The sequence below is a fragment of the Channa argus genome, chromosome 11, assembly GCF_033026475.1.
Source record: "Channa argus isolate prfri chromosome 11, Channa argus male v1.0, whole genome shotgun sequence".
Lineage (NCBI taxonomy): Eukaryota > Metazoa > Chordata > Actinopteri > Anabantiformes > Channidae > Channa > Channa argus.
Window position 1 is genome coordinate 18312856 of NC_090207.1, and position 24327 is coordinate 18337182.

Here is a 24327-nt window from a genome sequence, read left to right on the forward strand (position 1 = left end):
ATCACTGATATCTGACCTATTCAGCAGACAACCAAACTTTTATTAAAGCACAGACCTTTGTTAGTTTTACATTTTAAAAATTAGTCATGTAAATAAGTGACACTTCAACTGTGATGATGGTGCTCATTTCTTGCACCATCAGCTACATTTGGTTGTCAAGGTTAAACTAAGATTTGTAATTTGATATATTGAACGTTTTTATTAATAATTTGCTTTTTCTGCGATAAGTATAATTTTGACAAACACAATATCGCTATAAAAACAGCCAGGGTAAATAACTAATAATGAAATCAGCTGGCACACACTTTCACCTTTGAAAAATATTGAAACACTGACACTTGCCAACACTTTGTTGAACCAGGACACAATTACTTGTTGATTCATTAACTGATTTGTTTAATCTTTATTAACAAATGCAGCTTCAGGCTTAGTTCCACCTTCTGTAAGTCTGCTGTGTAGGAATCCTATTTTGCTCACACTGGTGACAGTTCATTCTTGCCATTGTAAAGACTAGTCGACAAAATTTGTACTTGAGCTTAAAGTAAACATTAAACTGAAATTTGTCAAATTCGCATAGATCTCATTTTATATGTATGTGTTGTTAAAGGCTTAATATTCATTGAATAAAGTAATGAGCTAGTATCATAGCTACAAGTGTGATGTTAATAAAAAGAGAAATACTCAGTTACTGTTGTTACAGTTATTTATACAACAATATTCTGAATCAACCAATGATCAGATAATACATGCTTTTCTTACGAAAAGTAAATTATAAAATATATATAATATATTTACAACATCAAAGAGGCAAAATATACAACAGTTAAAAATACTATTACTTTACAATTATATACATTATATCACATCCATATATACATTTACAGGACATTACACATTATGCTGCGGAAGTATTTGGGTCATGGACTCTCTCACAGTTTCTTAAGTCTGTTACATGGTGAGAAAATATTCCAGCTCCTCAGATCCAAATCTGAGAAGCTAATTTTGATGTACAACATTTACACATTAAGGAAGAGAGAGTTGAATAAAATGCATCCAACGTTCCTGACTAGGCTTTGGTCAGGGACACAGTGGCCACACAACCAAGCACCTTACTCCCCAGCCACCTAATTAAGCACAATTCAAGAGTTCCTTCCTCATAACAGTCACTCAGTAGCTTGTATGGAGCTTATAACGTGACATCCTCTCCAACCTCTGATGGAGCTCATATATTATGTCTACACAGAGGGCAGGTGCCAAACTGCTGCATCACTGTGAAAGCGCAGTAGTTACACAGGCACTGGTGGCCACAAGGCAGAATGACTGTGGCTTCTTCTCCCATGCACGCCACACACACCTCATCTGTGATCACAAAAGAGGAAACACAATTACTGACTGACGGTCAAATATAGTATCTGCCTTAATTTAGTTCAGCAAAACCATAATTACATTATTACATATTCACAGTTGTAAGAAAAAATTGCAAAATTCTGGATCAAATCAAGGTAACTACCTGCTGGGGCTGTGTCCAGAGAACAGAAGCTGTCATTGCTGAGGTCAGGAATAAAACTATTAAGCTTGTTGAAATTAACTGATGATAGGTGTTTGGGTGCAGGACAGGACCTTCTGGTGTAAAATAACTCCTTTTTCTTTGAGCCTGCAGCACAGTAAGAAAGGGATTTTATTTTTTAGTCAATCATACAAACAGTTATAGGCCAATACATAATCAAGAACAAGATAAAGAGGCAGTAACTTACCCAGGAGGTAAACAGAGCATGTCTGTCCATAGATGTCAATCATGGCCCACAGGGGTTCGCCCAGGTTCACTCCTTCTAGTAGCATGTGTGGTCTGGAGTTGTTGACTGTCAGGTATACAGTGCCACCACGAGAGACCCAGAACTCCAGCTCTGAGCCTGCCTGGCAGAAGGATTCATGTACAGGAGCAGCCCAGTGCCCGGGGCTGCTGGTGAGGTTGGGGACGGCCATGCAGGGCAGGGGCCAAGCTCTGGCTGCAGGTGACACTGTGGTGAAGCCCACACGCAGAGCTCCGTGCCAGTTTAACACATTTCTCTCTACCCTCAATCGAATCCTCTCGTTGACTTTCACCGAGCGGCTGCTGAACACCAGGCCGTTCTTAAACGTGTGTGCCGTCTTCTCAGCGAGTCTCCCCCCCTCCCTTAGGCAGACCTTGCTTCCCACGGCCTGAGAGTGGAAGGTCAGAGGGCCGAGGCAGGTCAGGCCACACCTATGTGAAGTGTGAGGCCCAACAGCTGCAGGAGAAAAACACAGTCATGAATCCTGATAGGCAAAACTGTTTGCACTCATCTCAGCTACAACTCACTCAAACAAACAGAAGACAGTATCTATTTAAGCTGTTTGTGTAAAAATTGTGTGAAATATTGGATCATAAACTAGACAAGTTCCCTTACACTTAATGCGGCAAATGAAAACTCATTGCACAAGATGATTCAATAAAAACACAATTGACTCATCCTGTCAAAAAAGTGGACGTCTCAAAGAGCGAAGGATTTCTTATCACCAAAGTTTCTGTTGTGCAACTGGATGCTTCTACATCGTGTCAAGTTGAAACTTATGCATATCAAAGTGTTAACATTTATTAAAGCAAGTAACAGAGACTTTTGCTTTCAATTTTATGTAACAGTAAACGTGTGTTATTTAGACACACAATTAACAAAATTAATTTACCAAATTATTTGCATTCAGGTGTGACTCATACATTTGTAGAAACACTTCAAATCAGCTGAACACTATGTCAAAACATTTTCTTATATACACAAAAAAACACGTGACTTCTGCTTATCTCTTTCTTATTTCTTTGTAGTTTCCAGAACAGGTCATAAATCCATAATTTTCTCTATTGTTTGAAGGCGTCTTTTCTATTGATTTACCATCTGTTTTACAACACTAGTATCTAAGATGGAAAAAAGATCTATAATATAATAAACGGCTTGCTATTAGTTTGCATCTTACCTAATCAGATTTTTACATCCTTGTTTTAATTGGCAGACGATAAGAGTTTAGATAAGGTTTTTTCTTTCATTATGTTATGTTAAAAATATCAAATGTGAAAAGTGTTTATATCTTATTATATAATAATATATAATTTCTATTAAATTGCATATATTGTTACTTGAGATTAACACATGCATTACATTTGTCCTTCTATTTAGACACAATATAAAATCAAAACAAGTTGTTTTCAGCTACCTAAAGTCAATGTGACCATTTTTGATTTACACCCCATCATACAGATATTTAAAGCATTGTTTTACCATAGAAAACATTACATCTCATGTTGTCTGTAAACACCAGGAACAAGTAAATTATAAATATCTCACCAGAGCAACTGTGGCTGGCGTTCACCATCTTCAGGAGTCGTTTTGTCTTGTGAGCACTTGCTTCTATATCTTGGTTTGACTGTGAGGCAGAAGAGTTGGCTTCCTTTAAGTCATGCTGCACGTGTACTTGAAAACAAACTTTTATGGGGAAAGGAAAGAGGAGTGGCTGAGGGATGAGCCAACTGTTGGAAATTTACCTAGTGAGTTGGCATGTTGCCAAATTGATTGTTTTCATCAATTTCTGTTTATCTTTTACTGTCTGTGCAATGAAAAAGCAGGTCGTTGAATTCGAGTTCAGGTCGCCTTTTTCTCTCTTCGTGAACATGTTTAACCTTCAAAGCTGAAGTTTTAACAGAAAACAGAAACGTAAGGCCCTGGATTCTGCGAACAGTGCTTCTATATCAACAGCTTTCAGTTTCATTATGTTATCTTGCAATTGCTTCATGCTGAAATGCAAACACAGGGTCAAATGTGCATTTAGAGCTGACTTAAAAAGAAATAATCCAACAAATGTAGTACACATGATCAGTCACAAAAGTAACATTACCTGGCACCTGTCAGGACAGTATTTAATATCCGCCCCCCCTTCATCGTGTTTAAATACTACATAATTTTTTTTATTTGGAGGAAAACTTGTAATTTTCTACTTTAAGTAAAATGTAAATAAAGTAAGTAAAGTAAGTAAAAATTCTCCACACCTTGTATCACATCTTGATTTGTATGGGGCTGAGTAGCTGCAGACAGCTCAGAGTGGACATGCTGCCCCTGTCCTCTATGACATTATTAGGACCATCAGTGGCAATACTGAGGCTGAAGGGTGAATAATCTTTTTTTTTTTTTTTTTTTTGGTTATTTTTCTTGATGTGATGGTGCCTATTTCTGAGTGTGTAATGTCACCCTATGTGAGACATTTTCAGTTTTTCTCTCTTGAGAATTTTGTTAGGACATTCAGTGTAACGACTCTTGATTAGAAACACTGGGAACATTACCTGATTTAACACATGATAATGGAAAATGCCACTTTCCTAAATGGCTCTGTGGATTTGCATGAATTTCAGGCATGTGCGATCGCCCTCTGCAGGAACCATGGAGTCTTTTCATCAGTCCCTATTGGTGTGTACTCCTAGTCACATGACTGACTGGAACTCTGACATGACATCATCATTCTTTGGAAAGTTACTGGTGCTGCTCTCAACAATACAAAAAATCACGGGACTTTTTTCAGGAATCCCACCACCCCGTCATCCTGCCTGACGAACAAAAGCTATGAGTTAGACCTGTATGCATGTTACAACATGTATCTCCAATAAAAGTAGCTATATGCATGCAATGGAATGATTTTATCCTGAATATCAGAATGAAGGGGATTTTTACTTCCCAGCTGTATGAAATATTTCTTTATTTCTTTATTTCTTCATGGTTTCTTGTCTCATTGTGGTGAAACAAAGTGAAAAAATATCTTTGCTCAGTATCGATCTTACATATGATGTTTCACTGTAAAATTACTAATGAAATTGAAACCTATGTGGTCGTCACATGCTATAAATCAGTGTAATGTTCCCGTAAGCAGTTACTCATCATAGTGGGTTAGAAATAAACTAGAATTTTACACTTATAATTGTATACTTATATTTAGGTTTTATTTATTCATCTAAATTACAATAATTCACTTCTTCATTTAATATGGTCTAAAGAATAAACAGTTACTTGTTCTGAATAGTTGTCATGTCAAGCTTCAGACTCAGAGGTTCATTATTTTGTAAGAAACATTTTGCAGTGGATAAGAATTTGTACAGCATATTGTCATAAAACTGGAAGATACACAGTAACAGAGCGAATGTACAGTAGATAAGAAGATATATAAAGGAGGCGGGAAATAAAACAAATTTTATTATCTTTTGTCCTTGATATGAAAAGGATCCGGATCTAACTGATCTGCTTTTCGATGTTTTGCATGATGTGAACTGGTGAGATTTGGTCTTATTTAGTTTGTGGTTATGTTTTGTGCAATAAAACAATAAAAACTAAATTTCTCTGGTAAAGAGAAATGTGAAACCTGTGTTCTCCTTCTCCATGATGTACACCAGCTGCCTCCGCTCTGCCACACTTGGTCAGACCTGGCAGGTCATCAAAAAATCAACTTGTTCCCACTCCACCTGTTCAAAACACTATTAATCTGCTGCCTTCCAATAAAAGGCTTGGCTCTCAGCAAGTAGCCAATAGAAAGGCATTAAAGCAGGGAGCCCCAGGCCAATCCCAGGCTGCATTCTAATCTTTATCAAGGTGCCACTCCAGTTCCCCATACTGCTTATTTATGATATCTGAGGAGCCGGCAGGAGGCACATGTCGTTGGGAGAACACTAGACCCTGTGTCCAGAGGGCTCGACCAAAGCACCAGATATGGAGCTATCCCACATGACACTGTGGCGGAGAAGAGGTGAAAGCAGAGAGTGAAGAGTTTATCTGCTGCTACAGTTTCTGATATGGTAGCAACTTTGAGAACACTAAGGTCATTGATAAAATTGCTTTATGCTCCTATTATCTGAATATCTGGGGACAGTGAGTGTGAACCCAGATCCTCCTGCAGGTGAGAAAACTTCTACTGGGCCCGTCAGAGGTCTTTTTCTATCTGGACTTTACTGAATGTGTCACTGAGACCTGGAGGCTGAGTTACAAACTTCCCATGGATCCAAACATCCAGGGGTCTTTCCTGTTCAACAACAGCCTGAACCAGTTTCCCTCAGAGCTCAAGGCACCGGTGTGTCAGTACTCAGTGCCCAACTCTTTCTACAAGCTCAACCCAGGCTTGAACAGCCAGCTGCAGGCGGGGACGCCCCACGGCATCAGCGACATCCTGAGCCGATCCATGGTTGGGATGGGTTCTACGGGCACCACCACCCTGCTGTCCGGATACTCCACCATGGGCGGGTTTAGCCCCTCTGTCACCACCACATCTATGTACTATAACCGAGACTACAACGCCCCGCTGAGCGGCTTCTCCAAGCCTGGTGCCGACTGCCCCATGAAGGCTCGCAGTGTGAGCTGCTGGGCGGAGAACAGCTGTGACTGGAGAGGAGGGAGACAGCAGTGCACCAACAGTGAGTCTAAATCCTGCAGACTGGGAGCAGCATCCATCTCATCCACAACTTCCCTCTGCCTGTGTCTGAGGACTCACTAAGAGATGTTATATTTAAGTGATTAGATGAATCCTACCTTCAGTAGGTTTAGATAACACGGAGATGTGTGATGATGCATAACATTTATTTCTTAGACTGTGATCTGAGAATAACACTCAAATAATAAAGTCTAAGAATCTCAATCTGAGCAACACATACTGACACAGAATTTTTCATTTTGGAAATGACACAAATTCTTCTGTGGTAATTTTCTTGGATTTACGCTATTAAAATAACTAGTAAAAAAAACTGTTCAATGTTCAATCCCGCATAATAAATTATATTAAAGAAAAAGGTGTTTCTACTTGATATTTTCTGCCTTGATATGTTTAAGGTAGTGGTTCTCTTGGGGAGATTCCTGGGAGGAAGAAACACACCAGACCAACATTCAGTGGACATCAGATATTTGCACTGGAGAAAACCTTTGAGCAAACCAAGTACTTGGCTGGGCCGGAGAGAGCAAGACTGGCTTATTCTCTGGGCATGACGGAATCACAAGTCAAGGTAAAGCTGATTTACATTGTTTTTAACGTTTTCCTGTGAGAAGGTGATTGTGACTTGTTTGACCAAATCTAAAATTATAGTTGTATTTGCTTGTTTTTTTAATAAACCAGCTTGTAACTTTTGAAAAACATACAAAAATGAAGTCTGATTATTTAATTACAAAATGCATGAATAGTAAAAGCTTGAAATTCTGATTCTTTGCGATTATCACAAGTGAAGGTCAAGAGCATCACAATCAGCAGCAGCCGAGCCTACATACTGATTGTCATAGTGTTTTTTATCATAATATCTGCAAACATGACGCATATGTAAAGCTATGCCCCATTTTTGGTGTTCAGGTGTGGTTTCAGAACCGACGCACCAAGTGGAGGAAGAAGAGCGCCTCAGAGCCGAGCTCCACGCAGGTCCACACGGGCCAGAGTGGGGAGGTGTCAGAGAACGAGGTGGAGGACGAGGAGTACAATAAACCTCTGGACCCCGACTCTGACGACGACAAGATCCGTCTGCTGCTCCGCAAACACCGCAGGGCTTTTTCCGTCCTGCGCCTTGGGCCACACCACATCTGACACCCTCAGTGCAAACACACACGTGCACACGCATCTCAGCATAGCTGCATGCTGTAATATAAATAGTTTTCAAATCAAGCTAGAATCGGTGAGCAGTTACGCATGTTCAGAAGAGGTCAACACAGGAGCATCATATGGTTCAAACAGGGTGAAACCATGAAGCTAACAGGCAGACAGATATTTACTGTCTAAAAGTGTATTCTTTTCTAAGTTAATGTAAGAAATTGAGGCCTGTTTAAAGTTACATTGTTATGTGGGGAGATTATGATTTTTTAAAATCACAGGAAAATGCCACACAGATGATGTTACTGGTAACACTAATAAATTCATCTTTGAGTAATCTCAAAGTTGTTAATGTGTTCTCTTTTTAAACAAATATGTTTGTGATTCTAATTTCTAAATGTTACAAAAAACATGGAAACCAGTGTCACTATATCAAACGGATGAATCTTTAAAAAGAGAACAGCTATTTAAATGGATTTGCTTTTAAATGATACATTTCAATGTCTTTTGAGAGGCACTGACATAGCCGATTGTAATGTTTTACGGGACAGAAGATGTGGGGATGAAAATGCCCACTGTAGCAAATGTATGATTTGTAAATTAGGATGTGATAGTGAACCACAGACCTGCGAACCAGCAATATGTTGTTTTTTCCTTTTTTTTATGAGAAATTGGTGCACAGGGAGATGGAAACATTTCTAGAAAAACGGACTCCTTAGAATTCTCCAGTACAGTTTGTAATACTGCTAAATGGCTGAAATGAATGTGGGTTTTAGGTTTGGTTAAAATAAATACAAGTTGACAGCTTTGTCTTGATTTTTGTGTTGTTACTTTTAAAATCCAATGTAAAGATATTAAGTTAGACGATGTAAAAAAAAAAAACACCCGAAATGTTGCACAATATTGTGGATTATTTGTCAAACTTGATTGTTAATTGTCGTACTTCAAAATTACAAAATGTATGAATTTGCTGTCGAATGACAGTTAAACTGCAAGAAAAAGCCACAAGCACTAAAGAACGATGCAAAGGTCAGAGGCCAACTCTTGTGTAATTTACCGATGCGGTGTGGCTTAATTGAAGACAATGACCTCCGTAACCCACTCCGACAAAAAATCAATAGCAACAGATCATCGCATTCATTATTTAGGCTGAGTGAGTTTAGACTGCATCTGGTTCAGTCAGCTGACACCAGGCCAGATGATTCTGTCAAAGGAAACGCTGAGGAATGTTGCTGAGATAATCCTGCTTTCATTACTCACATCAGAGATGATAACATGTTGAAATGTGCCATCAGAGTAAGGTAATACTAGCTAATGTTAGACTCATACATTGCCAATCGTGTCATTATGTAAATGCTCCTCAAGTCTGTATTAGAGCTATGGTAATATTTAAAAAGTATTAAACATTATAATATATTTGCGATTTATACATTATCAGGGAGAAATGCATACTGCTATCTGTGACTTTTTTCAAATCTGGATTGGTCTAAGTCAAACCATTGCCTCAGAAAACTAAAAACTAAAAAGGCAATAGAGGTTAAAGAATCAGTCCTCCAATGATTTATTGGCCTGTGATGACTTTCAGTCTAAACATGTCCTAAATAGCCAGCCCATTCCAGCTTTAGAGGGCAGACTTAACAGCTCATCTGTTTTGTGATTTTTCACTGCAATACGTGCAGCTCACCCCATGGCTGACTACTGTGGAAACTGAATGCATATCACAGATATGCAGCAACACACTGTACACATTGTGATATGTTAGGTCAGACTGAAAGACAATTATGCATCAGTGATCCATTTTTCTTTCAAAACGGCCGACACAGTCAGCATTAGTGTGCTTTTGCATTATTTACTATGAATATAACTAATTAAGAATGTTATCACTAAATAGAACACTAGGTCACCCCAGGTCTGCACTCTTAGGTAAACCCAGGTGAAATGAATGCAGCCTCACACAGTCCTGAAATAAATCCTATATCCTATCTAAAACTTAACAAAACTGAACAGTCTCCCCCTACTGAAGGTAGGATTCATTTCAGGACTTGTCCCCTGTACGTTTGTTTTTCCAGATACAACTGAAAGCAAAAGGTAAACTGCATTGTCTGTGGCCCAGGATATTTTAGCCAGCCTTTCAGGTTTATCTGCTTCCTAAGAGAAATGGTATGACAAGGATGTACAAACACGACTCACAGTCCAAACTTGTTAACAGTATCTTTGAATATTTGTATGAATACATAAAGTGACAGACACACCATACTGTATGATACAAAATGCGTTTACAAAACACTCAAAAAATTTAATTACAATAACAAACCACAAACATATTCAAAATTCCCTCAATTAGTCATTATTAAAGCCATTTCATATAAAACAAACAGATAATTCACACAGCAAAATATTACAGCACTGGAGCTACAGTACAGGACTAGAACTCAGGAAGCAAAATCTGATAAAAATCAAAGAAAGATAATAGCAAACCTCTGTGTTGTGAGTGCATGTGTGTATATACTGTACATATACAAGATTTTGTAAAGTTTCACTGAAGCTGTGTTCTCTAAACATCCGCACTGCTTAACTACAGTTAGAGGTAAACACGTGTACAGTGTGCATACTGTGATTCCTTTGGCAATAAAAAATTTTGATGTCAACCAGGAAAGTGATAAATAGTTTTTGTGTAGCACAGATAAGTACAAAACAGGAGGACAGCTTAAACTGAGAAAATGAGAACTGCTAAGTTGTAGAATGTGAAATAAAGCACTTGGTATACATGTACAGGTGGTATGTAGAGACAATGTAAATTGAAGTGGGTAAAACATTGTGATATATTATTTAATATGCTGAAGTTGATTTACTGTTGCTTTTAAAGGTAATTGGCTTCTCTGGAGACTGTCTAGTGTCATTTCTACATGTCACTATTAAAAGCTTTATACAAGATGCATTCTGAGAAGGTTTTGTCTTGTAATCAGGGGAAATCAGACAAGCTGCTGTGTGCTGTAAATGAATGAAAAAAGTAAATCCATCATAAATGTTTCATCTAAAGAGGCCATCAGACCTGACATCTCAACAGGAAAGTGAGATAGTAGCATTCCTTGTCTATGTTTCCTCGTGATATAAATTCCTGCTACAATGATAGCAAACAACAGTAACAAAAATATACCCGAACTAAAACTGGCATACAATATAACTATGAGACTCAGTAGGGCAGATGTTCGATACTTAATAGGGAGGATCGCATATTGTTTTTTATTGTTCAGTTTTTACTTACACTATGCCTCATGATAACCAATATCTAGATATTTGAACTCAACGGTGCATTTAAAACTGTTTAGGTTGAAGCTGCTACAAAGTTGCCTGACTAGCTATGGGGATTTAAAACATTATTGAGGCCCAATAAGGAATTAGTAAACCCCTGGCTGGGGTTTGTAAAAAAAAATTCAGAATGCTTTGCTTGGACCACAGTCCAGAATCCCGGGAGCTCAGCTAAGGTGAATACTCAGAGTGAGTCGAGTCTGGAAAACTGCGTAAGTGCATAATGGATCCTGATAAATCTCTACTCGTCACTTGAGCTGCGATGGACCATACGTTGGAGTGGGAACGGACGTGACACACCAGTGATACCAGGACGAAGTGTTCATTGTGTAGGCTAAGGTGAGTCGAGTCCTGCAGCTGAAGGAAAGGTGGGTCGTAGAAGCAATCGTGCTGATTACCCTCTGGTCCTGACACTGTGGCGGAGTGCAGTGGATGGTGTGGTTATAGACCTGCAGCAGACACGCAGACACAATCGTGTCCCAACATAAGCAGAATCCCAAAAAGCAGAGTAGCAAACAGAAGAAAAATTCCATGTGGAAATTCTTAATTTCTCTCGATTTTATATCTCAGTGCAGGTGTAGACACAGTGGGTGTGGACACAGTACAGTATGGTTTCAATATTAGTGTTCCATATATTATGGAACAATAATATTGAAAAAGTAAAAGTAAAGTAAAATGCAGCCTGGAAAATACCAAGTCACTGATGCTCTTGAAAACACAAAAGCAAAAGTGAGCTGTTGTAGCCCCTTGTGTCCCTTTATTATGTGTAACTCATTATTTTGAAGCCTTGCAAACAAGAACCCGCATGAAAAAGCAGTTCATTCTTGGAAAAATAAATTTAAACGGCAGCAAAACAAAATCATGGCCGTAAAAATGCCAATATACTGTCCAGCAAAATGTATGTCTGTCCAGCTGCCCATCCAGATGGTAATTAATGAAAAGCCGGCCAGCAAAAGCACTTAGTGTGTAACCACAGTGACAGTGGAGAAGATTCAATAGACATAGATCAGTGAAAGGTGCTGATCGTCTGTACTCCAACTACACTGGACACAAAAGAGTGTTTGTGTCCTGTAGGCACTTCATCTTAGTTCATATCATGACTCCACTGGGCCAACCTGGGTTATGGCTCTCCAGGGAGTGGAGCGAGATTACTGTGATCACTCTCACACACTGGCTTCCACCTCTGGAATCACCACATAGACATATTCACACTTTCACATGCTGTACACACACACACACACACAGGCTCTTACCACTAAGAAAGATCCAAGTCAATGAACATTTGTCTTCAGTGAGAAGAACAAGAAAACGGGCTGCAAGAAAACACACAATAACAAGTTTGAGTTACTCTAAATGGCTGTTTTATGTTTGCCTGCACATTATACATGTTGCTTTAAGCTGTTACCTTATGGTCTCCCATACAGACAGTGGGACCCATCGTGTTGTAAACAACTCTTCTCTCACCTTCTCTCTGAAAAGAAGAATGAGTTTCTCAATCATCTGGACAAATGCCAACGGAAATAAAATGTGACAGTCAGCAACAGCCAAGCCAAGCCAACATCTATAACATTTTTTTTAATTTCACAAATTTTGGCTGCATGGTGTAAATGCTGCTAAATGTTGAGACCAGCACAGAACAGGACTGACATGAAATTCAAACTCAAACCATAGAAAGTTACACATTTTCCACTTTTTGAACTCATAACAAATAGTAAATAATACACACTAGCTAGGACATATTTCGACTTTCACTCGAAGTTAAATAACAAATTGACAGATGTAACTAGCATTAAACTTAGACTTCTACACTTCAATAAAAGAAGGATAATTTTTTCTTTATTGCCACATCTACTACACAGACTCTGGAGGATGTTAACTTTTTGCTTCTTTCTGGTTGAAAACGAAGGAAGTATACACAGGTTTTTATTGTCGATGCAAGTGTTTTATTATCACTGAGTCTGGAAATTGTTCCTCTTTGCTGTGACTCCTTTTTGTTGCAAGTTTCGAGCTGCGTAGATGAAGAGTTTGAGGTCATGACAGAAGTGTTGTTGCAATGTGCAACTGTCAGAAAAACATTCTGGTACTGATAAAAGGAAACAATAGATGGCACAGATGGCACGCAGAATGTTTTCTGATGAAATATTAGATTGAAAATTTTTTTTTAAGAAGGACTGACTGACCCTGTGGATGAATTCTTGAGCAGAATGCGACATAAGGATACGATCACACCAGGCAGGACAGCGAGTGTTCATGTACTGGGTCGGTTTAGTGTAGTCTTCACTGTAGGGGTAGCTAAGTGAGAGAGAGAGAAAGTGCATTTAAAGGATAATAACGACAGAATAGGGGGTTTATGCAGCTAGTAGTTCAGATAAACGTCTTAACCTGGGTGGAAATTTGATGTCCTCTTCCCTAATAACATCATGAAACACCGCGACTTCTTTGTCATATTTTAAAAGCTGCAGAAAAGAAACCATTTTGATTAGTGATTAGTGCTAAAGAAAATCTGAGGGCATCTACAACAGGCATTATGTAAGTACACGTTTAGAAAAGGTCAAAAGCCGATTTACTGTCACAGTTATCACAGTTTTGTTTACCTCCAAGCTTTTGTATTTAATGTACATTCATTCATTATTTCTGCTGATACGATCTTATCTACAAGCTCTGAAGACATGTCAGATTGTTGCTAAGCAGCCTGCTGTATTAGAGGTTCTAATCAGAGCACTGAGCTTCTGTCAGAATGTTATGTAGCTCATGGGAATCAGTGTTAGTGAAAGTTGAGATCATGTTCTCACTGCTCTGCCGTTATCCTCCCTGAAAACCGCCTGGTGCAGATAGGCAAAGAGCTTCTCCTCAATTTGCAGCAGCACCTGCATGTGACGTGAAGACAAGTAAAGTGAAAGCAGCAGCAACAATAAGATCGAATTATCAATTATGGAATGATAATCAATGAGAAAATAATAACCTGGTGGTCATTGTCTTTTTCTTCACAGATGATTTTCTCCACCTCGTTACTGCTGTGCTTAGTCACTGTCTGCACATCTGCTGAAGTGCTCAGATGCTGCTCACAGAAAACATATGGATGGGTCTATGTCAAAATGACAGGCTGATATACAAGTTAGCGAGTTGGATTCAGAAGAAATGAAGGATGTTAAATACCTGAACTAAACTAAGTGTGTCCAGACGGAAGTTGAAATCTCCAAACAGGAAAAAAGGCAGAGGGGTGTAGCAGCTGCCTGATACCCTGGGAGTGAATGTCAGGAAGAGCACAGACAAGTGGGTCTTTACCTCTAGTAATCCTTACTCTGAGTTTGTTCAAAGTCAAACAAACAAAGTCATTTTTTCAGGATAGTCTCATGTTCCATTCAAAGGTCAGAGTTTATGTAAATCCCTGAAATATCCTGTTTTACAAGATAGAAAAGACTGTGTGATATTAACCATAACAGTATCTGAAACATATTACATTCGTAGAGGACATTTAGTCTTAAAATGGACTTTTGGTTTGTGTTACATTTACTGAATGCTTTAATGTCGGGTTTATGAATAGTTGAGTGCAGCTGGGAATCTGACCTGTTGATGACATATCTGAGAGCGTTGCGGCGGTTGGCTGAGTAAATGGAAGGGCTGGATTCACAGGCAATGAGGTTAGAGGCATCATGGAACAGATGGACATTGACCAGGTCCAGACCTCTGTAAGGGACACACACACACCCACACACAGGCAAATCATGGTTACATGTGACAGGTGTAGAAAATAAAACACAAAACAATTCTGACATCAAATCCTGACATCTGATGCGTGAGCATGGATGGTGTGTGTGTTTGCCAACACAGGTGCCACTTCCCTATCAGTGATTGCACTAAATGCTGAGTCTACAAACAAGCGTATTTATCTTTTTAGTTCACTCCCTTTCTTTTGCTGTCAGTGGAAAACAATTAATGTACATCCAACAAATGAGTTGTGTTGACTCACAGCATGATCTTGTGGCACACAGATTGTGGGCTTGTTCAAAAACGGCAGAGCAAATAGTATCTAGGAAAAAACAGGCTGTAACAACACACTGTGGGATTTACCCTGGATCCTTTTAGGCCTGTGCTTGACATTGAGTCATTTCCCATTTAGTGGATTCAAAACACACAATATGATTTTAAAACTGTATTTATTTTAGCTAATTAAATAAAAGTGAGTAACAATATAAAAATGAGGTTGGAACAAAGTATTATTATTACTATAGATTAATCTGCTGATAAATTTATCGATTAATTTTTATGTCTAGACAATAGCAGAAAACTGAAAACCTGTCTTAAACAGTTTACTGAAGCCCAAATCGCAAATTGTCCCTAAATTACTATTTTTCTTTGTTTTCATGTTCTCACTGTGTACCATGGTTTCCTCCTACAGTCCAGAGACATGCAGTTACGTAAAGCCGTAATTCTAAACTGCCTGTAGCTGTGAATGTGAGTGTGAATGCTTGTCTGTCTGTGTATGTCTCTCTGTGTTGGTCCTGAGATTGATTGATGACCTATCCAGGCTGTATCATCCATTCCCATGTATTTTTTATATACACTCCAGAATCTGTTTTTGTGCATCCTTTTCTTATGATGAAAGAACTTTTGTACTGGCCGATGGTACGTTGTCATTATGTTGTCATCTTTGTGTTAAAGTGCAAACATAGATCTGGTATGTATGTGGTATCATGGCAGTTTTTTAGTAACTGGATTTCACAAGTCATGAAACATTCAACTGAGTGGAGTCCAGTTCTGAGTGGTTTACCAAAGTGTGGTTAGCGTACAGTACATACTGGTCGTGGATGATCCAGCGGGTCCTCATGAAGCCCTTTCGGGACCACTTGAACTGCAATAGAGACAAATAAGAGAGAGTCACCTGAACAGCAGTGAGCCATGCCTTTCAAAGGCCAATCTGATAATTATTGATTCTTTCACATAATTTGTCTCCCTGTCAAAGTAGGCAGACAACCCTTACAGCCCCAGAAGTCCCATTTGTCTCAACATCTTTCTTTGCCCCACACATACACACACACACATACACACACTCATACACGTATATATACTCACATCAGGCCAGAAATGCTTTGGGAATTTTTCTTTCTCTACTGTGGAGACCCCATCCAGATAGCCCAAGTGCACATTCTGGCCCATCACTGTTCTAAAATCCTTAACTGTAAGAGAGAGAGGGAGGCAAAGAGAGACGTTCCATGTAAAATAGTGAGAAAACATGCAAACAGCAATCAATAAACTGGTGTTAACCTCATCAGAGCGGCATACATGATGAGAGGATCTATAAGCAAACCATTAGACTGCGTTTGGTGAACAACAATCGGTTTGAGCCACACAGCAAGTGGCAGCTTGGGGATGTTTATGGTTCTTCCATAAGCTTTTCTGAGGAGCTTTTTCACACCTAACGTGACTGGAATATGCAGCAGGAAAATAACAGCTCCACTTTGGAATCAGGTCACTAAACTTTCATTATACACAGCAAAATGTTCCGAAATGTTCTAATATTTATTAAATCTTAAACCTATATTGTCTATTTGAAAAAGGAGAAAATCTATCTATCAATCACAAGTTGATGAATAATGAAATAATTAAAATCTATGTAAATGTCACCTAAAAAGAAATGAATTAAGAAGAAATGTTTTTACCAGTAAAATCATACTGATTGATGTTTTTCAGCGTCCTATGGATAAAATACATGCTCCCCAAAGCCTGCGGAGAGAGAGAAATAAGCAAAATGTTATATAATGTTAAATAGTACCTTACTTTTGTTTTGTAGACAACTTTATTTTGGCATGTTTAGACACAATCACCAGTTCACATTTAATTTGAAATGCTGGCAGTGACATCCTAATTTTTTCCAGATATAATAAAACATGCCTGAACACGCATCGTACGTATTTTATAGTTTCACATACTACCATTTCAAACTTCGTGACTGCATCATACATTTAAGGCTGTCAAATTAAACAGCAGTTTAAGAACAAGAACAAGAAAAAGTTCAGAACGAGAGTTTTGGCACGCTTTCTAAAGAGTGAAACAAGTTCTACATATGGTGACAAAAACGAGAAGTCATGTCAAGCACCAGGATGATGCACCATATTGTTAATTTTTCCATCATGCGAGCTGAACTGTAAGCTTTGTATTGATGGATACAGTGTGACAGACGAAAATTAAAAGAACAGAGATGTACAAAGTGAGCACCTAACAGTACAACACATCACATACTGCCCCTCACACACACACATACACACACACACATGCGCGCACACACACTTCAGCACCAGATCATCCCTGACACGGGGCTGACAATTTTTAATGTACTAACTGCCTGCTCCAGTGATCTGATTAATCATGCCCTGTGAGATCAATAAAGACAGAAAATTAAAACAATTTAAAAAGTATTAAGCAGTAGGCCTGCTGTCTGCCAACACTGCCTCTGTGACTGGGGACCGAAGAAAAATCAGCCAGTGCTCAGAGGGCTTGGGGCGTGACGGACCGCTGTGCAAACCCCCCCATCTAGCCAGCACATGAGAGATCTCTCCCTGAAGGGATCATTTTTCTTTACTGCCAAAGTCATCCTCATTTAATAAAATGGAAGTGTCTCTATGGTCAGCTCCAGTGATCAGCAATTAGTGACCAACTTGTCCAAACTAAATGAACAAGGTTGAGGACATGATTAGGAATTATTTCAAATTTGACTATAAGAGTTTTTTTAAGCTAAAAGCTTGCTGAATAATACATCTGTGGAGGAAGTTTGAAAAATGCTTTAGTTCACAGGAAGAGCAAATTATTGTTCCAATCCCTAAGCTATATTCACATAATTAGCTCTGAAAAGTTATTTTGTATTAATAGTCATACTATGTTTAAAGAGTAAGGCAAAGTATACATAAACACAGACATATATTCTCCTCCACTTTTTCCTTCACATACTCTGCCAAACACCTATCTTCATCAATCAGGTTTGTGCACAGTTTAATAAAAAAATATTGACTTACAAGTGATTTTTTATCAAAACACCATTTGTACTAGGAATGCATGCAAGTCTGCCCCCTCTACTCATGCAGCCCCTCTGAAAGGAGAACCCCCCAAACTCTCTCTTGGCCAAATAACTGATGATCTGCAGCCAAGGGGAAACAAATTGAAAATCAATGCAGGTGGCACAGACGAAATGAGAATGAGGTATTAGGAAGGGTGGGGAGCCTGCAGCCCTCTCAGGGCAAAGAGTGGAAGGTCCAAACACTTGAATGCAGGGGAAACTTAGTCCCAGCTGTCCTCTACCCTCCCCCACCTCCACTCACACTTTATTTATCGTTCACAAATAGGCTGGGATCAATAGTTTTAATCTAGAGTTAAATGTATTGACTTTAGCCTGTCTAACCCACACCTGGCCATTGACTTTTCCCTTTTTACTTCATGCACCTTCAGTCTACAGATGCCACCATTAACCCCTACTGTCAAACATGCAGTGTGAGGATATCACCTGGGAGGAGTAAGGGTTAATAGTTTAAGAAATACTCAGCCACTTTCTACAATTAGAGAACTCACAGACAGAAAATAATGCTGACAAGCCAGTTATGAACAACTACCTACAGGATTCCAAGAACAACATCACAAACTCGCTTGTCCTGTGTGAGCTTAAAAATACAAAATAAAATTGAAAGCCAAAAATGACCTTCACAAGTGTGGAGATTGAGGCTGAGCCCATGACCCAAGCAGTGCCCAGCAGCTCTAGAGACACACTGTGCACTCAACAATAGATGATGATATAATAGATGTAGGTAGTGGCATGAGTGACATAAAAAAAAACACTCTTTAAAAACATCTCCTCTGTCTGTACCCAAACTGTGCAACTACAACAACACTGTTTCGTACTATATCTTTAAGATATATGTGACTTACATAAGGCTATGACTTTGCACATGTCTTAGATTGTGCATTAAACCATAATGAACCATATGAACCTAACCCCATAAACACATATATTCTCACACACACACACACCAAACCAGACTACAGGAAAGACCAATTTGCACATTTACTGTATTACAGCATGTATTGCTCTTATTTCCAGTTTTTTGGTCATCATCAAGAATTAAAAACGTTCAGTTTGACATACATGCATTCGTTCGGATGGGATTTAACACATATATTGTAATTATAAGTTGAATTTTAATCCAGTCTCAATGATTTTTTATTCTTTTTTTAATATACTTTAATGACATCTCACCACTTAAATTAGCAATGATTTCTTCAAATGTAATGATCAACCAGTTTCCAACAGTAATATGATATCTGGAATTATACTTTTAAATTAATTTAATATATTAAAAATATAATAAATACAAATATAAGACTTTAAAGCATTCTTTGACATGGCCTAAAATGCAATCAGGTGGTGGCAGCTTGCAGGCACAAAATATATCTTTAAATGTAGAATGAGACAAACTTTGACTGATTCATCTCCTGTTGCTCTGGCTTACATGTTAATCTCTACCAGCTACTAGCTTCTGCTTTAAAGGCAGAGTACAGCAGAGAACACCGCCTCCTGCCTCTCAGCACTAACAGGGAGGAGGGCTCCATCTAGTGGAAGCAGGTGGGAACTACTCTGACTAAGAAAAGATTGTGTGCTTCATACCGTGAAGCTGTCTTCTGCTTGAAACTGGTTGTCCACATAGATGCGGAATCTGTCGTATTCTTTCATTTCATCACTGGACTTAATGCTCCTGGAAACAGCAGACCAACAGATCAACTATTAGGCAAGAGAAGAAAAAAAGCCTACACTTTTCAGCATAGAGCTACAGAGATTAGATGATTGAAATGGTTTGCTGTTTTTATAATTTTCTATTAGTGTAACCTAAAGATCTTTGTTCGTTTGACTGTTGGCTAGACACAACAAGCAATTACAAATCTGTCAACAGGCTTTGAGAAATTGTGATGCTTTTTTTATGTTCTCAGATAGAAAATAGACACAAAACTATTAACTGGTTAATGGAAAACCCCACAGTTAGTCACAGCCTTATTTTGAAGTATGATTTGAATGAAGAATATGACATTGCAGCCATAAAAGGACAACATCAGTAGCATTAGTCCTACATGAAGAAGTTTTCTGCGTGGTCCATGTTGGCTGTGTAGTCTTTCCCTCCCACCTCCTGGAAGTGCAGGGCAATGAACTGTGGCTTGTAGCTGTGGACAGTCTGTAACAAAGCAAACAGGTCTCAGTTTATAGGCTAACTTTAAAGACTAATGAGGAGCGAAAAGCGTCAAGACTCTGTGTTCCAGGACAAGGTTAACGATCCATTAGAGGTCTATGTTATTGTCCATCAGCACTGCGTTTGTTTTCCAAAGGAACATAGAACTGCTATGAACATTGGGAAGTTGTAGTCTATGAAAGTTGGCTACAACTATGGTACAGCTTTAATTTGCATAGGACTATGTACAATTTGGGACAAAAATATACAAATCAAATTTAAAATTCAAAACTATGAATTATTAATGTTTAAACGTACCTTATACAGTTCTTGTAACCATTCACTTTGAATTTTACCCACCTGTAAAATGAAAAAGAGAAAAATCATCCAATGAATGCACCATTAAGGATGTTAAACTGTGGTAACTAAAGTTATAAACCTCCATCAATTGATTTGTTTGGCTATCTGGAGGCAGGTCAAGGGCCCATAAATACAGCAGCCATATCAAGATGCTACAGCTAATTTAGCAATTCATAGCAAATGAATAGCTATTTAAATAAAATGACAAAAATAAACAATAGCGTTCATCAAAAATCATAGTTCTTTAGCCCAGATGTGTGGAAAGTCCAATATTCAATTTTCAGCTGTTTTGTTGACAAATCTTTCTCAAAATGTCTTTCTGTTAACATGATGGATAGGGTTATGAAACAAATCCAATGTTCTTGAACGTATAGCTATGGATGCTATTTTAGCAATACACATTCAATAAAAATACTACTAGTTAAATATTTAGAGTGGAGTGTAAAAATAAATAATAAGCTTTATACTTATCTATTAACTTCAACTCAGTTTGATGCTAAAGAAAATTAATAATAATATATGACTTATAGATCAATAAAATAATAGCTTTAGTAACTGTTTTGGGTACATTAAATATTTGTAGAGAATGTTGGATAATTAAAACTACTAAAAGTATGGATGATTAAATGGCTCTAATCTCATACCACCACAAGTGGTAGTAGTATGATTGCAAACTTGTCTTTGTGTCCGAGTCTCTTGTGTTTCAGTTAGAAACTTGATTAAACCCAAGACTAATGAAATAATATGGATTGGCTTCCTTGCATGAAAGGCCTGCTTAATGCACTTTCACAGCATTAATGTAGGTTTATGGTCTGAATTTTGAATTAGTTATTTTAAAAAATTACTTCTTCAAAGATCTTCAGTATACTAGTTTGTTTATGGTTGTGATCCACTTTCTGTTGAGCTTCAGTTCATAATTAGATCATTTCACATCTCCTTGGAAAATTTGCATGTAAAAAGAATTTATAGCTCTATCAAAGATTGTGTAGCCACTATGGTCCAGATTCAGCTAAGCAGGTCCAAATCATTATACTGTCACATAAGGTTTTCAAATTTCAAACTTTGCCATGCATTAATGACAATGATTCTAAAACCGGTCTTGCTGGCTTTTTAAATTTTGTGAAGCACTACAATAAATGCCCCTTTTTATTAACCTTCGGCATTTGTACATTTCATGTCTTGCACCCCCTCCCTAGGATTTGCCTTCGAGTGCAAGTCACGGAGTCATTAACAATCTCCTGCAAAGCCAGGTGCATTCATACCACCTGAGAAATGGCTTTGCATAGTGTATTTGCATGGCAGTAGCACAGGAATGACTGGTGCTTCATCACTGTCACCTAAAAGACTTCTCTTACATCACTCTGGCCATTAAAACAGACAGTATGGGCTCATGCACATGACATGATCGTCACTAGGTCTGTCCTAAAACACTAACATCTTACACCCACAAACTACCAACAACATAGTATCTTCTTCTGTTTTTTTTCGCAAGAAAACAAGCACTGTGTCAGGTATGATGAAAAGTCATAAAACACTTCCACAGCAGCACTGTTCCAAAGAAAATGTTATTAGAGCTCTACATGTTTTTTATGTACGTCTATTTGTTATTCCAAGCAGTCCAATAATTCTTCAGGATACTGCTATGGTGAGCTGTAAAAGTGTAAATGGTAGCACAGAATAGCAGATAGAGTTGACTATCTCACTGGACATATGGCTACCGTAAAGCAATAGCATTTATCCTGTTGTGTGCTTAAGGTCTTGCTCTTATCCCAAAGGCTGGTTGAATATTTAGAAGTGCTTGTTAGAAATGAGGACCTAAGTAAGTAGAAAAGCTCCAGTTCCCCAGGAAAGATATTCATCTGTTTACATATCCCCCACAATGGGATCTAGTATGTTTTCATTTGAGCCGTTTCTAGCAAATGGAAACATGGTCCTGAGCCAATTTCCAAGAGTGTAAGGGCTCTCCTTCCCCTGTCCAGTCTCTAAACGTTTTTTCAGCCCAGCCTTGGCCACAATCCCACAAAAAGTATCATTATCTGGTATGAATTTTAATCTAAGATTAGTCTATAAAATACAACTTACATAATATTATATAACAACTGGAGATGTAAATACTATGCAGTAAGACAGGTATACTTTAAAGTTACAAAAGTAACACAGATTTTTCTTGTACTGACATTATAATCACTTATGTAAGGTGATGATCATTTTTATAGCCTAAATAATGGGAAGGGGTTAGATAATCTGAATCCTAATGGTCTGGAAGAGCACCTACCCAAATACTGAATGAATTGGGAGATGTGAGATGTTTGGTGGGATATAAAAGTGAAAACCAAGCTATGGTGAAGGCCTGTGAAATAAAGAGACAAGACTTCTGTAATGTGGTTTAGAAGAGAGTGTTACAGCAAAATATGCGACTTAAATGTAATGACACCTTTGTTTTAGCAAGAAACATGTTTGGCATGTGCTGGCCAATGTGTGCATCACCACAAACACTATTCCCCAAAACAGTCATAATAAAGTTTTGTGAAAACTAAAGTGGCTTAAATGTTGTGTTTTGTGAAATATTGTATTTAACACCTAAAGTAGTCGTACATGTGTCTTGTCACTTTTAACTATTTGATGTTCATTTCAGTGTTTTTTCCTCTAAGTTGAAGCTTTAAAGTCACAGATTTCAGTGCAGCACCTGAACAGGTCTGTCAAAGGGCCCTTGGATCCGTGCTGGAGCATTGGGTCGGGATACAGAAGGACAAGTTCGAATCCAACCCCACCAGGTGCGGCCCCGCCCAGCCACCAACGGTGACCTTGGTGCCGGATGACGTGGGAGGGTTGCTGCGTAAAAATTCACGCCAAATCATCGTTCCGCTGTGGCGACCCCTGAAGTGACAAGCCGAAAGCCCTCAACGTTTGACCTGAACGGGTCTACTATATCAGGACCGGGGGCAGATCACGTGAAGCCCACAGGTGTTTGTTGTTGTTTTGTTTTGTTTTTAAATCAACGGCAGTGGGTGAGCACATGCTACGGACAGCTGACAACGAAACAGGGCAGTGTGGTATTAAACAGCTAAGACACATGTATTACCGTAGCTTATTAAACTTGTTACGTCCTTGTAGCGTTAACGTTTTGCTGGCAATGGAGCCAGTTCAAGGCAAAACTTACCTCCTGTACCCGACTAACTATTTCTCTGTGGGTCTGACAGCACTAACGTTACGGGCAAGCCTCTGGCAGCCTGCTGCGCGTTTTGCTACTCACATTGTCGAAGAGGGAGCCGACGTTGGCGGTGACAAGCAGCACGTCAGTGAACGTTTCCATGTTAACAAGCCCCCTTCACCAACAGTCCAGGGAAAGTCGACGGCCAGGCCTAGCAGCTACTCTTCGGGCGCTTAGAAAAGGCTTACGTGAGCCCGAGTGGCGACTACAGGCGCTCAAAATACACAGGCATCTCCCCGAGGAGACCGTGTCGATTCAGGTCCGTCTTGAGTGCTGATGGCGGGCTGTCGGATCAGGTCGTAATCACAGGAGGGAGCGACGCTCATATCCATCGTCCATCGGAGCCGAGCGGCGCGAGCTTACTTCGGCATGCGCGTGCATCTCCGCCTCCTCTCGCTTAATTGGACTAGCGGCTTCTTAGCGGACTAAAGCAGACTGGACTGTGCATCTGCTGCAAGACAACCGGACCAAGCGGTCAACAGTAACAGTCAGCGGTGTGTTACAAACTCCGGAGCTCCGCCCATCGCTGTGCTTTCATTTACACGCTTCCTTGTGTTGTGTCAACTTTATGTAAGTTTGTGACCGCTGAGCCGACGCCGTGACGCTCACTCCACTTTATAATCTTCTACTATCCGACTA

The 24327-nt window shown here is 39.0% G+C and overlaps 3 protein-coding genes across 3 annotated transcripts; 1 reads left to right on the forward strand and 2 right to left on the reverse strand.

Moving 5' to 3' along the window:
- Positions 1 to 439: 439 nt before the first annotated feature.
- On the reverse strand, positions 440 to 3500 carry LOC137136791 (E3 ubiquitin-protein ligase NEURL3). Its single transcript, XM_067522493.1, has 4 exons — positions 3357 to 3500; positions 1755 to 2267; positions 1511 to 1654; positions 440 to 1359 (listed from the first exon to the last, which is right to left on the reverse strand). Exons 1-4 carry the CDS (start codon positions 3382 to 3384, stop codon positions 1223 to 1225), a joined length of 822 nt encoding a protein of 273 aa, XP_067378594.1. The 5' UTR covers positions 3385 to 3500; the 3' UTR covers positions 440 to 1222.
- Positions 3501 to 5494: 1994 nt separating this feature from the next.
- Positions 5495 to 9697, forward strand: nkx6.3 (NK6 homeobox 3). Its single transcript, XM_067521059.1, has 3 exons — positions 5495 to 6454; positions 6867 to 7036; positions 7375 to 9697. The coding sequence occupies exons 1-3, from the start codon at positions 6040 to 6042 to the stop codon at positions 7600 to 7602; spliced, it is 813 nt and encodes a 270-aa protein (XP_067377160.1). The 5' UTR covers positions 5495 to 6039; the 3' UTR covers positions 7603 to 9697.
- A 102-nt stretch (positions 9698 to 9799) lies between these two features.
- Positions 9800 to 24204, reverse strand: inpp5l (inositol polyphosphate-5-phosphatase L). Its single transcript, XM_067521058.1, has 16 exons — positions 23731 to 24204; positions 20436 to 20477; positions 20023 to 20123; positions 19565 to 19652; positions 16575 to 16638; positions 15988 to 16091; positions 15714 to 15766; positions 14482 to 14601; positions 14071 to 14155; positions 13877 to 13972; positions 13707 to 13781; positions 13297 to 13370; positions 13095 to 13206; positions 12320 to 12385; positions 12168 to 12227; positions 9800 to 11363 (listed from the first exon to the last, which is right to left on the reverse strand). Exons 1-15 carry the CDS (start codon positions 23788 to 23790, stop codon positions 12186 to 12188), a joined length of 1182 nt encoding a protein of 393 aa, XP_067377159.1. The 5' UTR covers positions 23791 to 24204; the 3' UTR covers positions 9800 to 11363; positions 12168 to 12185.
- Positions 24205 to 24327: the final 123 nt, after the last annotated feature.

Bases quoted from the DNA above. Each gene is read 5' to 3' on its own strand.
- LOC137136791 (XM_067522493.1), bottom strand. From the start codon at position 3,384: ATGGTGAACGCCAGCCACAGTTGCTCTG. The intron at 2,268-3,356 runs GTGAGATATTTA...TTTCTCCTGCAG, and splicing joins CGCCAGCCACAGTTGCTCTG to CTGTTGGGCCTCACACTTCA. The intron at 1,655-1,754 runs GTAAGTTACTGC...ACTGTGCTGCAG, and splicing joins ATGCTCTGTTTACCTCCTGG to GCTCAAAGAAAAAGGAGTTA.
- nkx6.3 (XM_067521059.1), top strand. From the start codon at position 6,040: ATGGATCCAAACATCCAGGGGTCTTTCCTGTTCAACAACAGCCTGAAC. The intron at 6,455-6,866 runs GTGAGTCTAAAT...GATATGTTTAAG, and splicing joins GAGACAGCAGTGCACCAACA to GTAGTGGTTCTCTTGGGGAG. The intron at 7,037-7,374 runs GTAAAGCTGATT...TTTGGTGTTCAG, and splicing joins TGACGGAATCACAAGTCAAG to GTGTGGTTTCAGAACCGACG.
- inpp5l (XM_067521058.1), bottom strand. From the start codon at position 23,790: ATGGAAACGTTCACTGACGTGCTGCTTGTCACCGCCAACGTCGGCTCC. The intron at 14,156-14,481 runs GTCAGATTCCCA...ATTCACTCCCAG, and splicing joins CTCAGATATGTCATCAACAG to GGTATCAGGCAGCTGCTACA. The intron at 12,386-13,094 runs GTCAGTCAGTCC...TCTTCTTTTCAG, and splicing joins CTCAAGAATTCATCCACAGG to AGAGAAGGTGAGAGAAGAGT.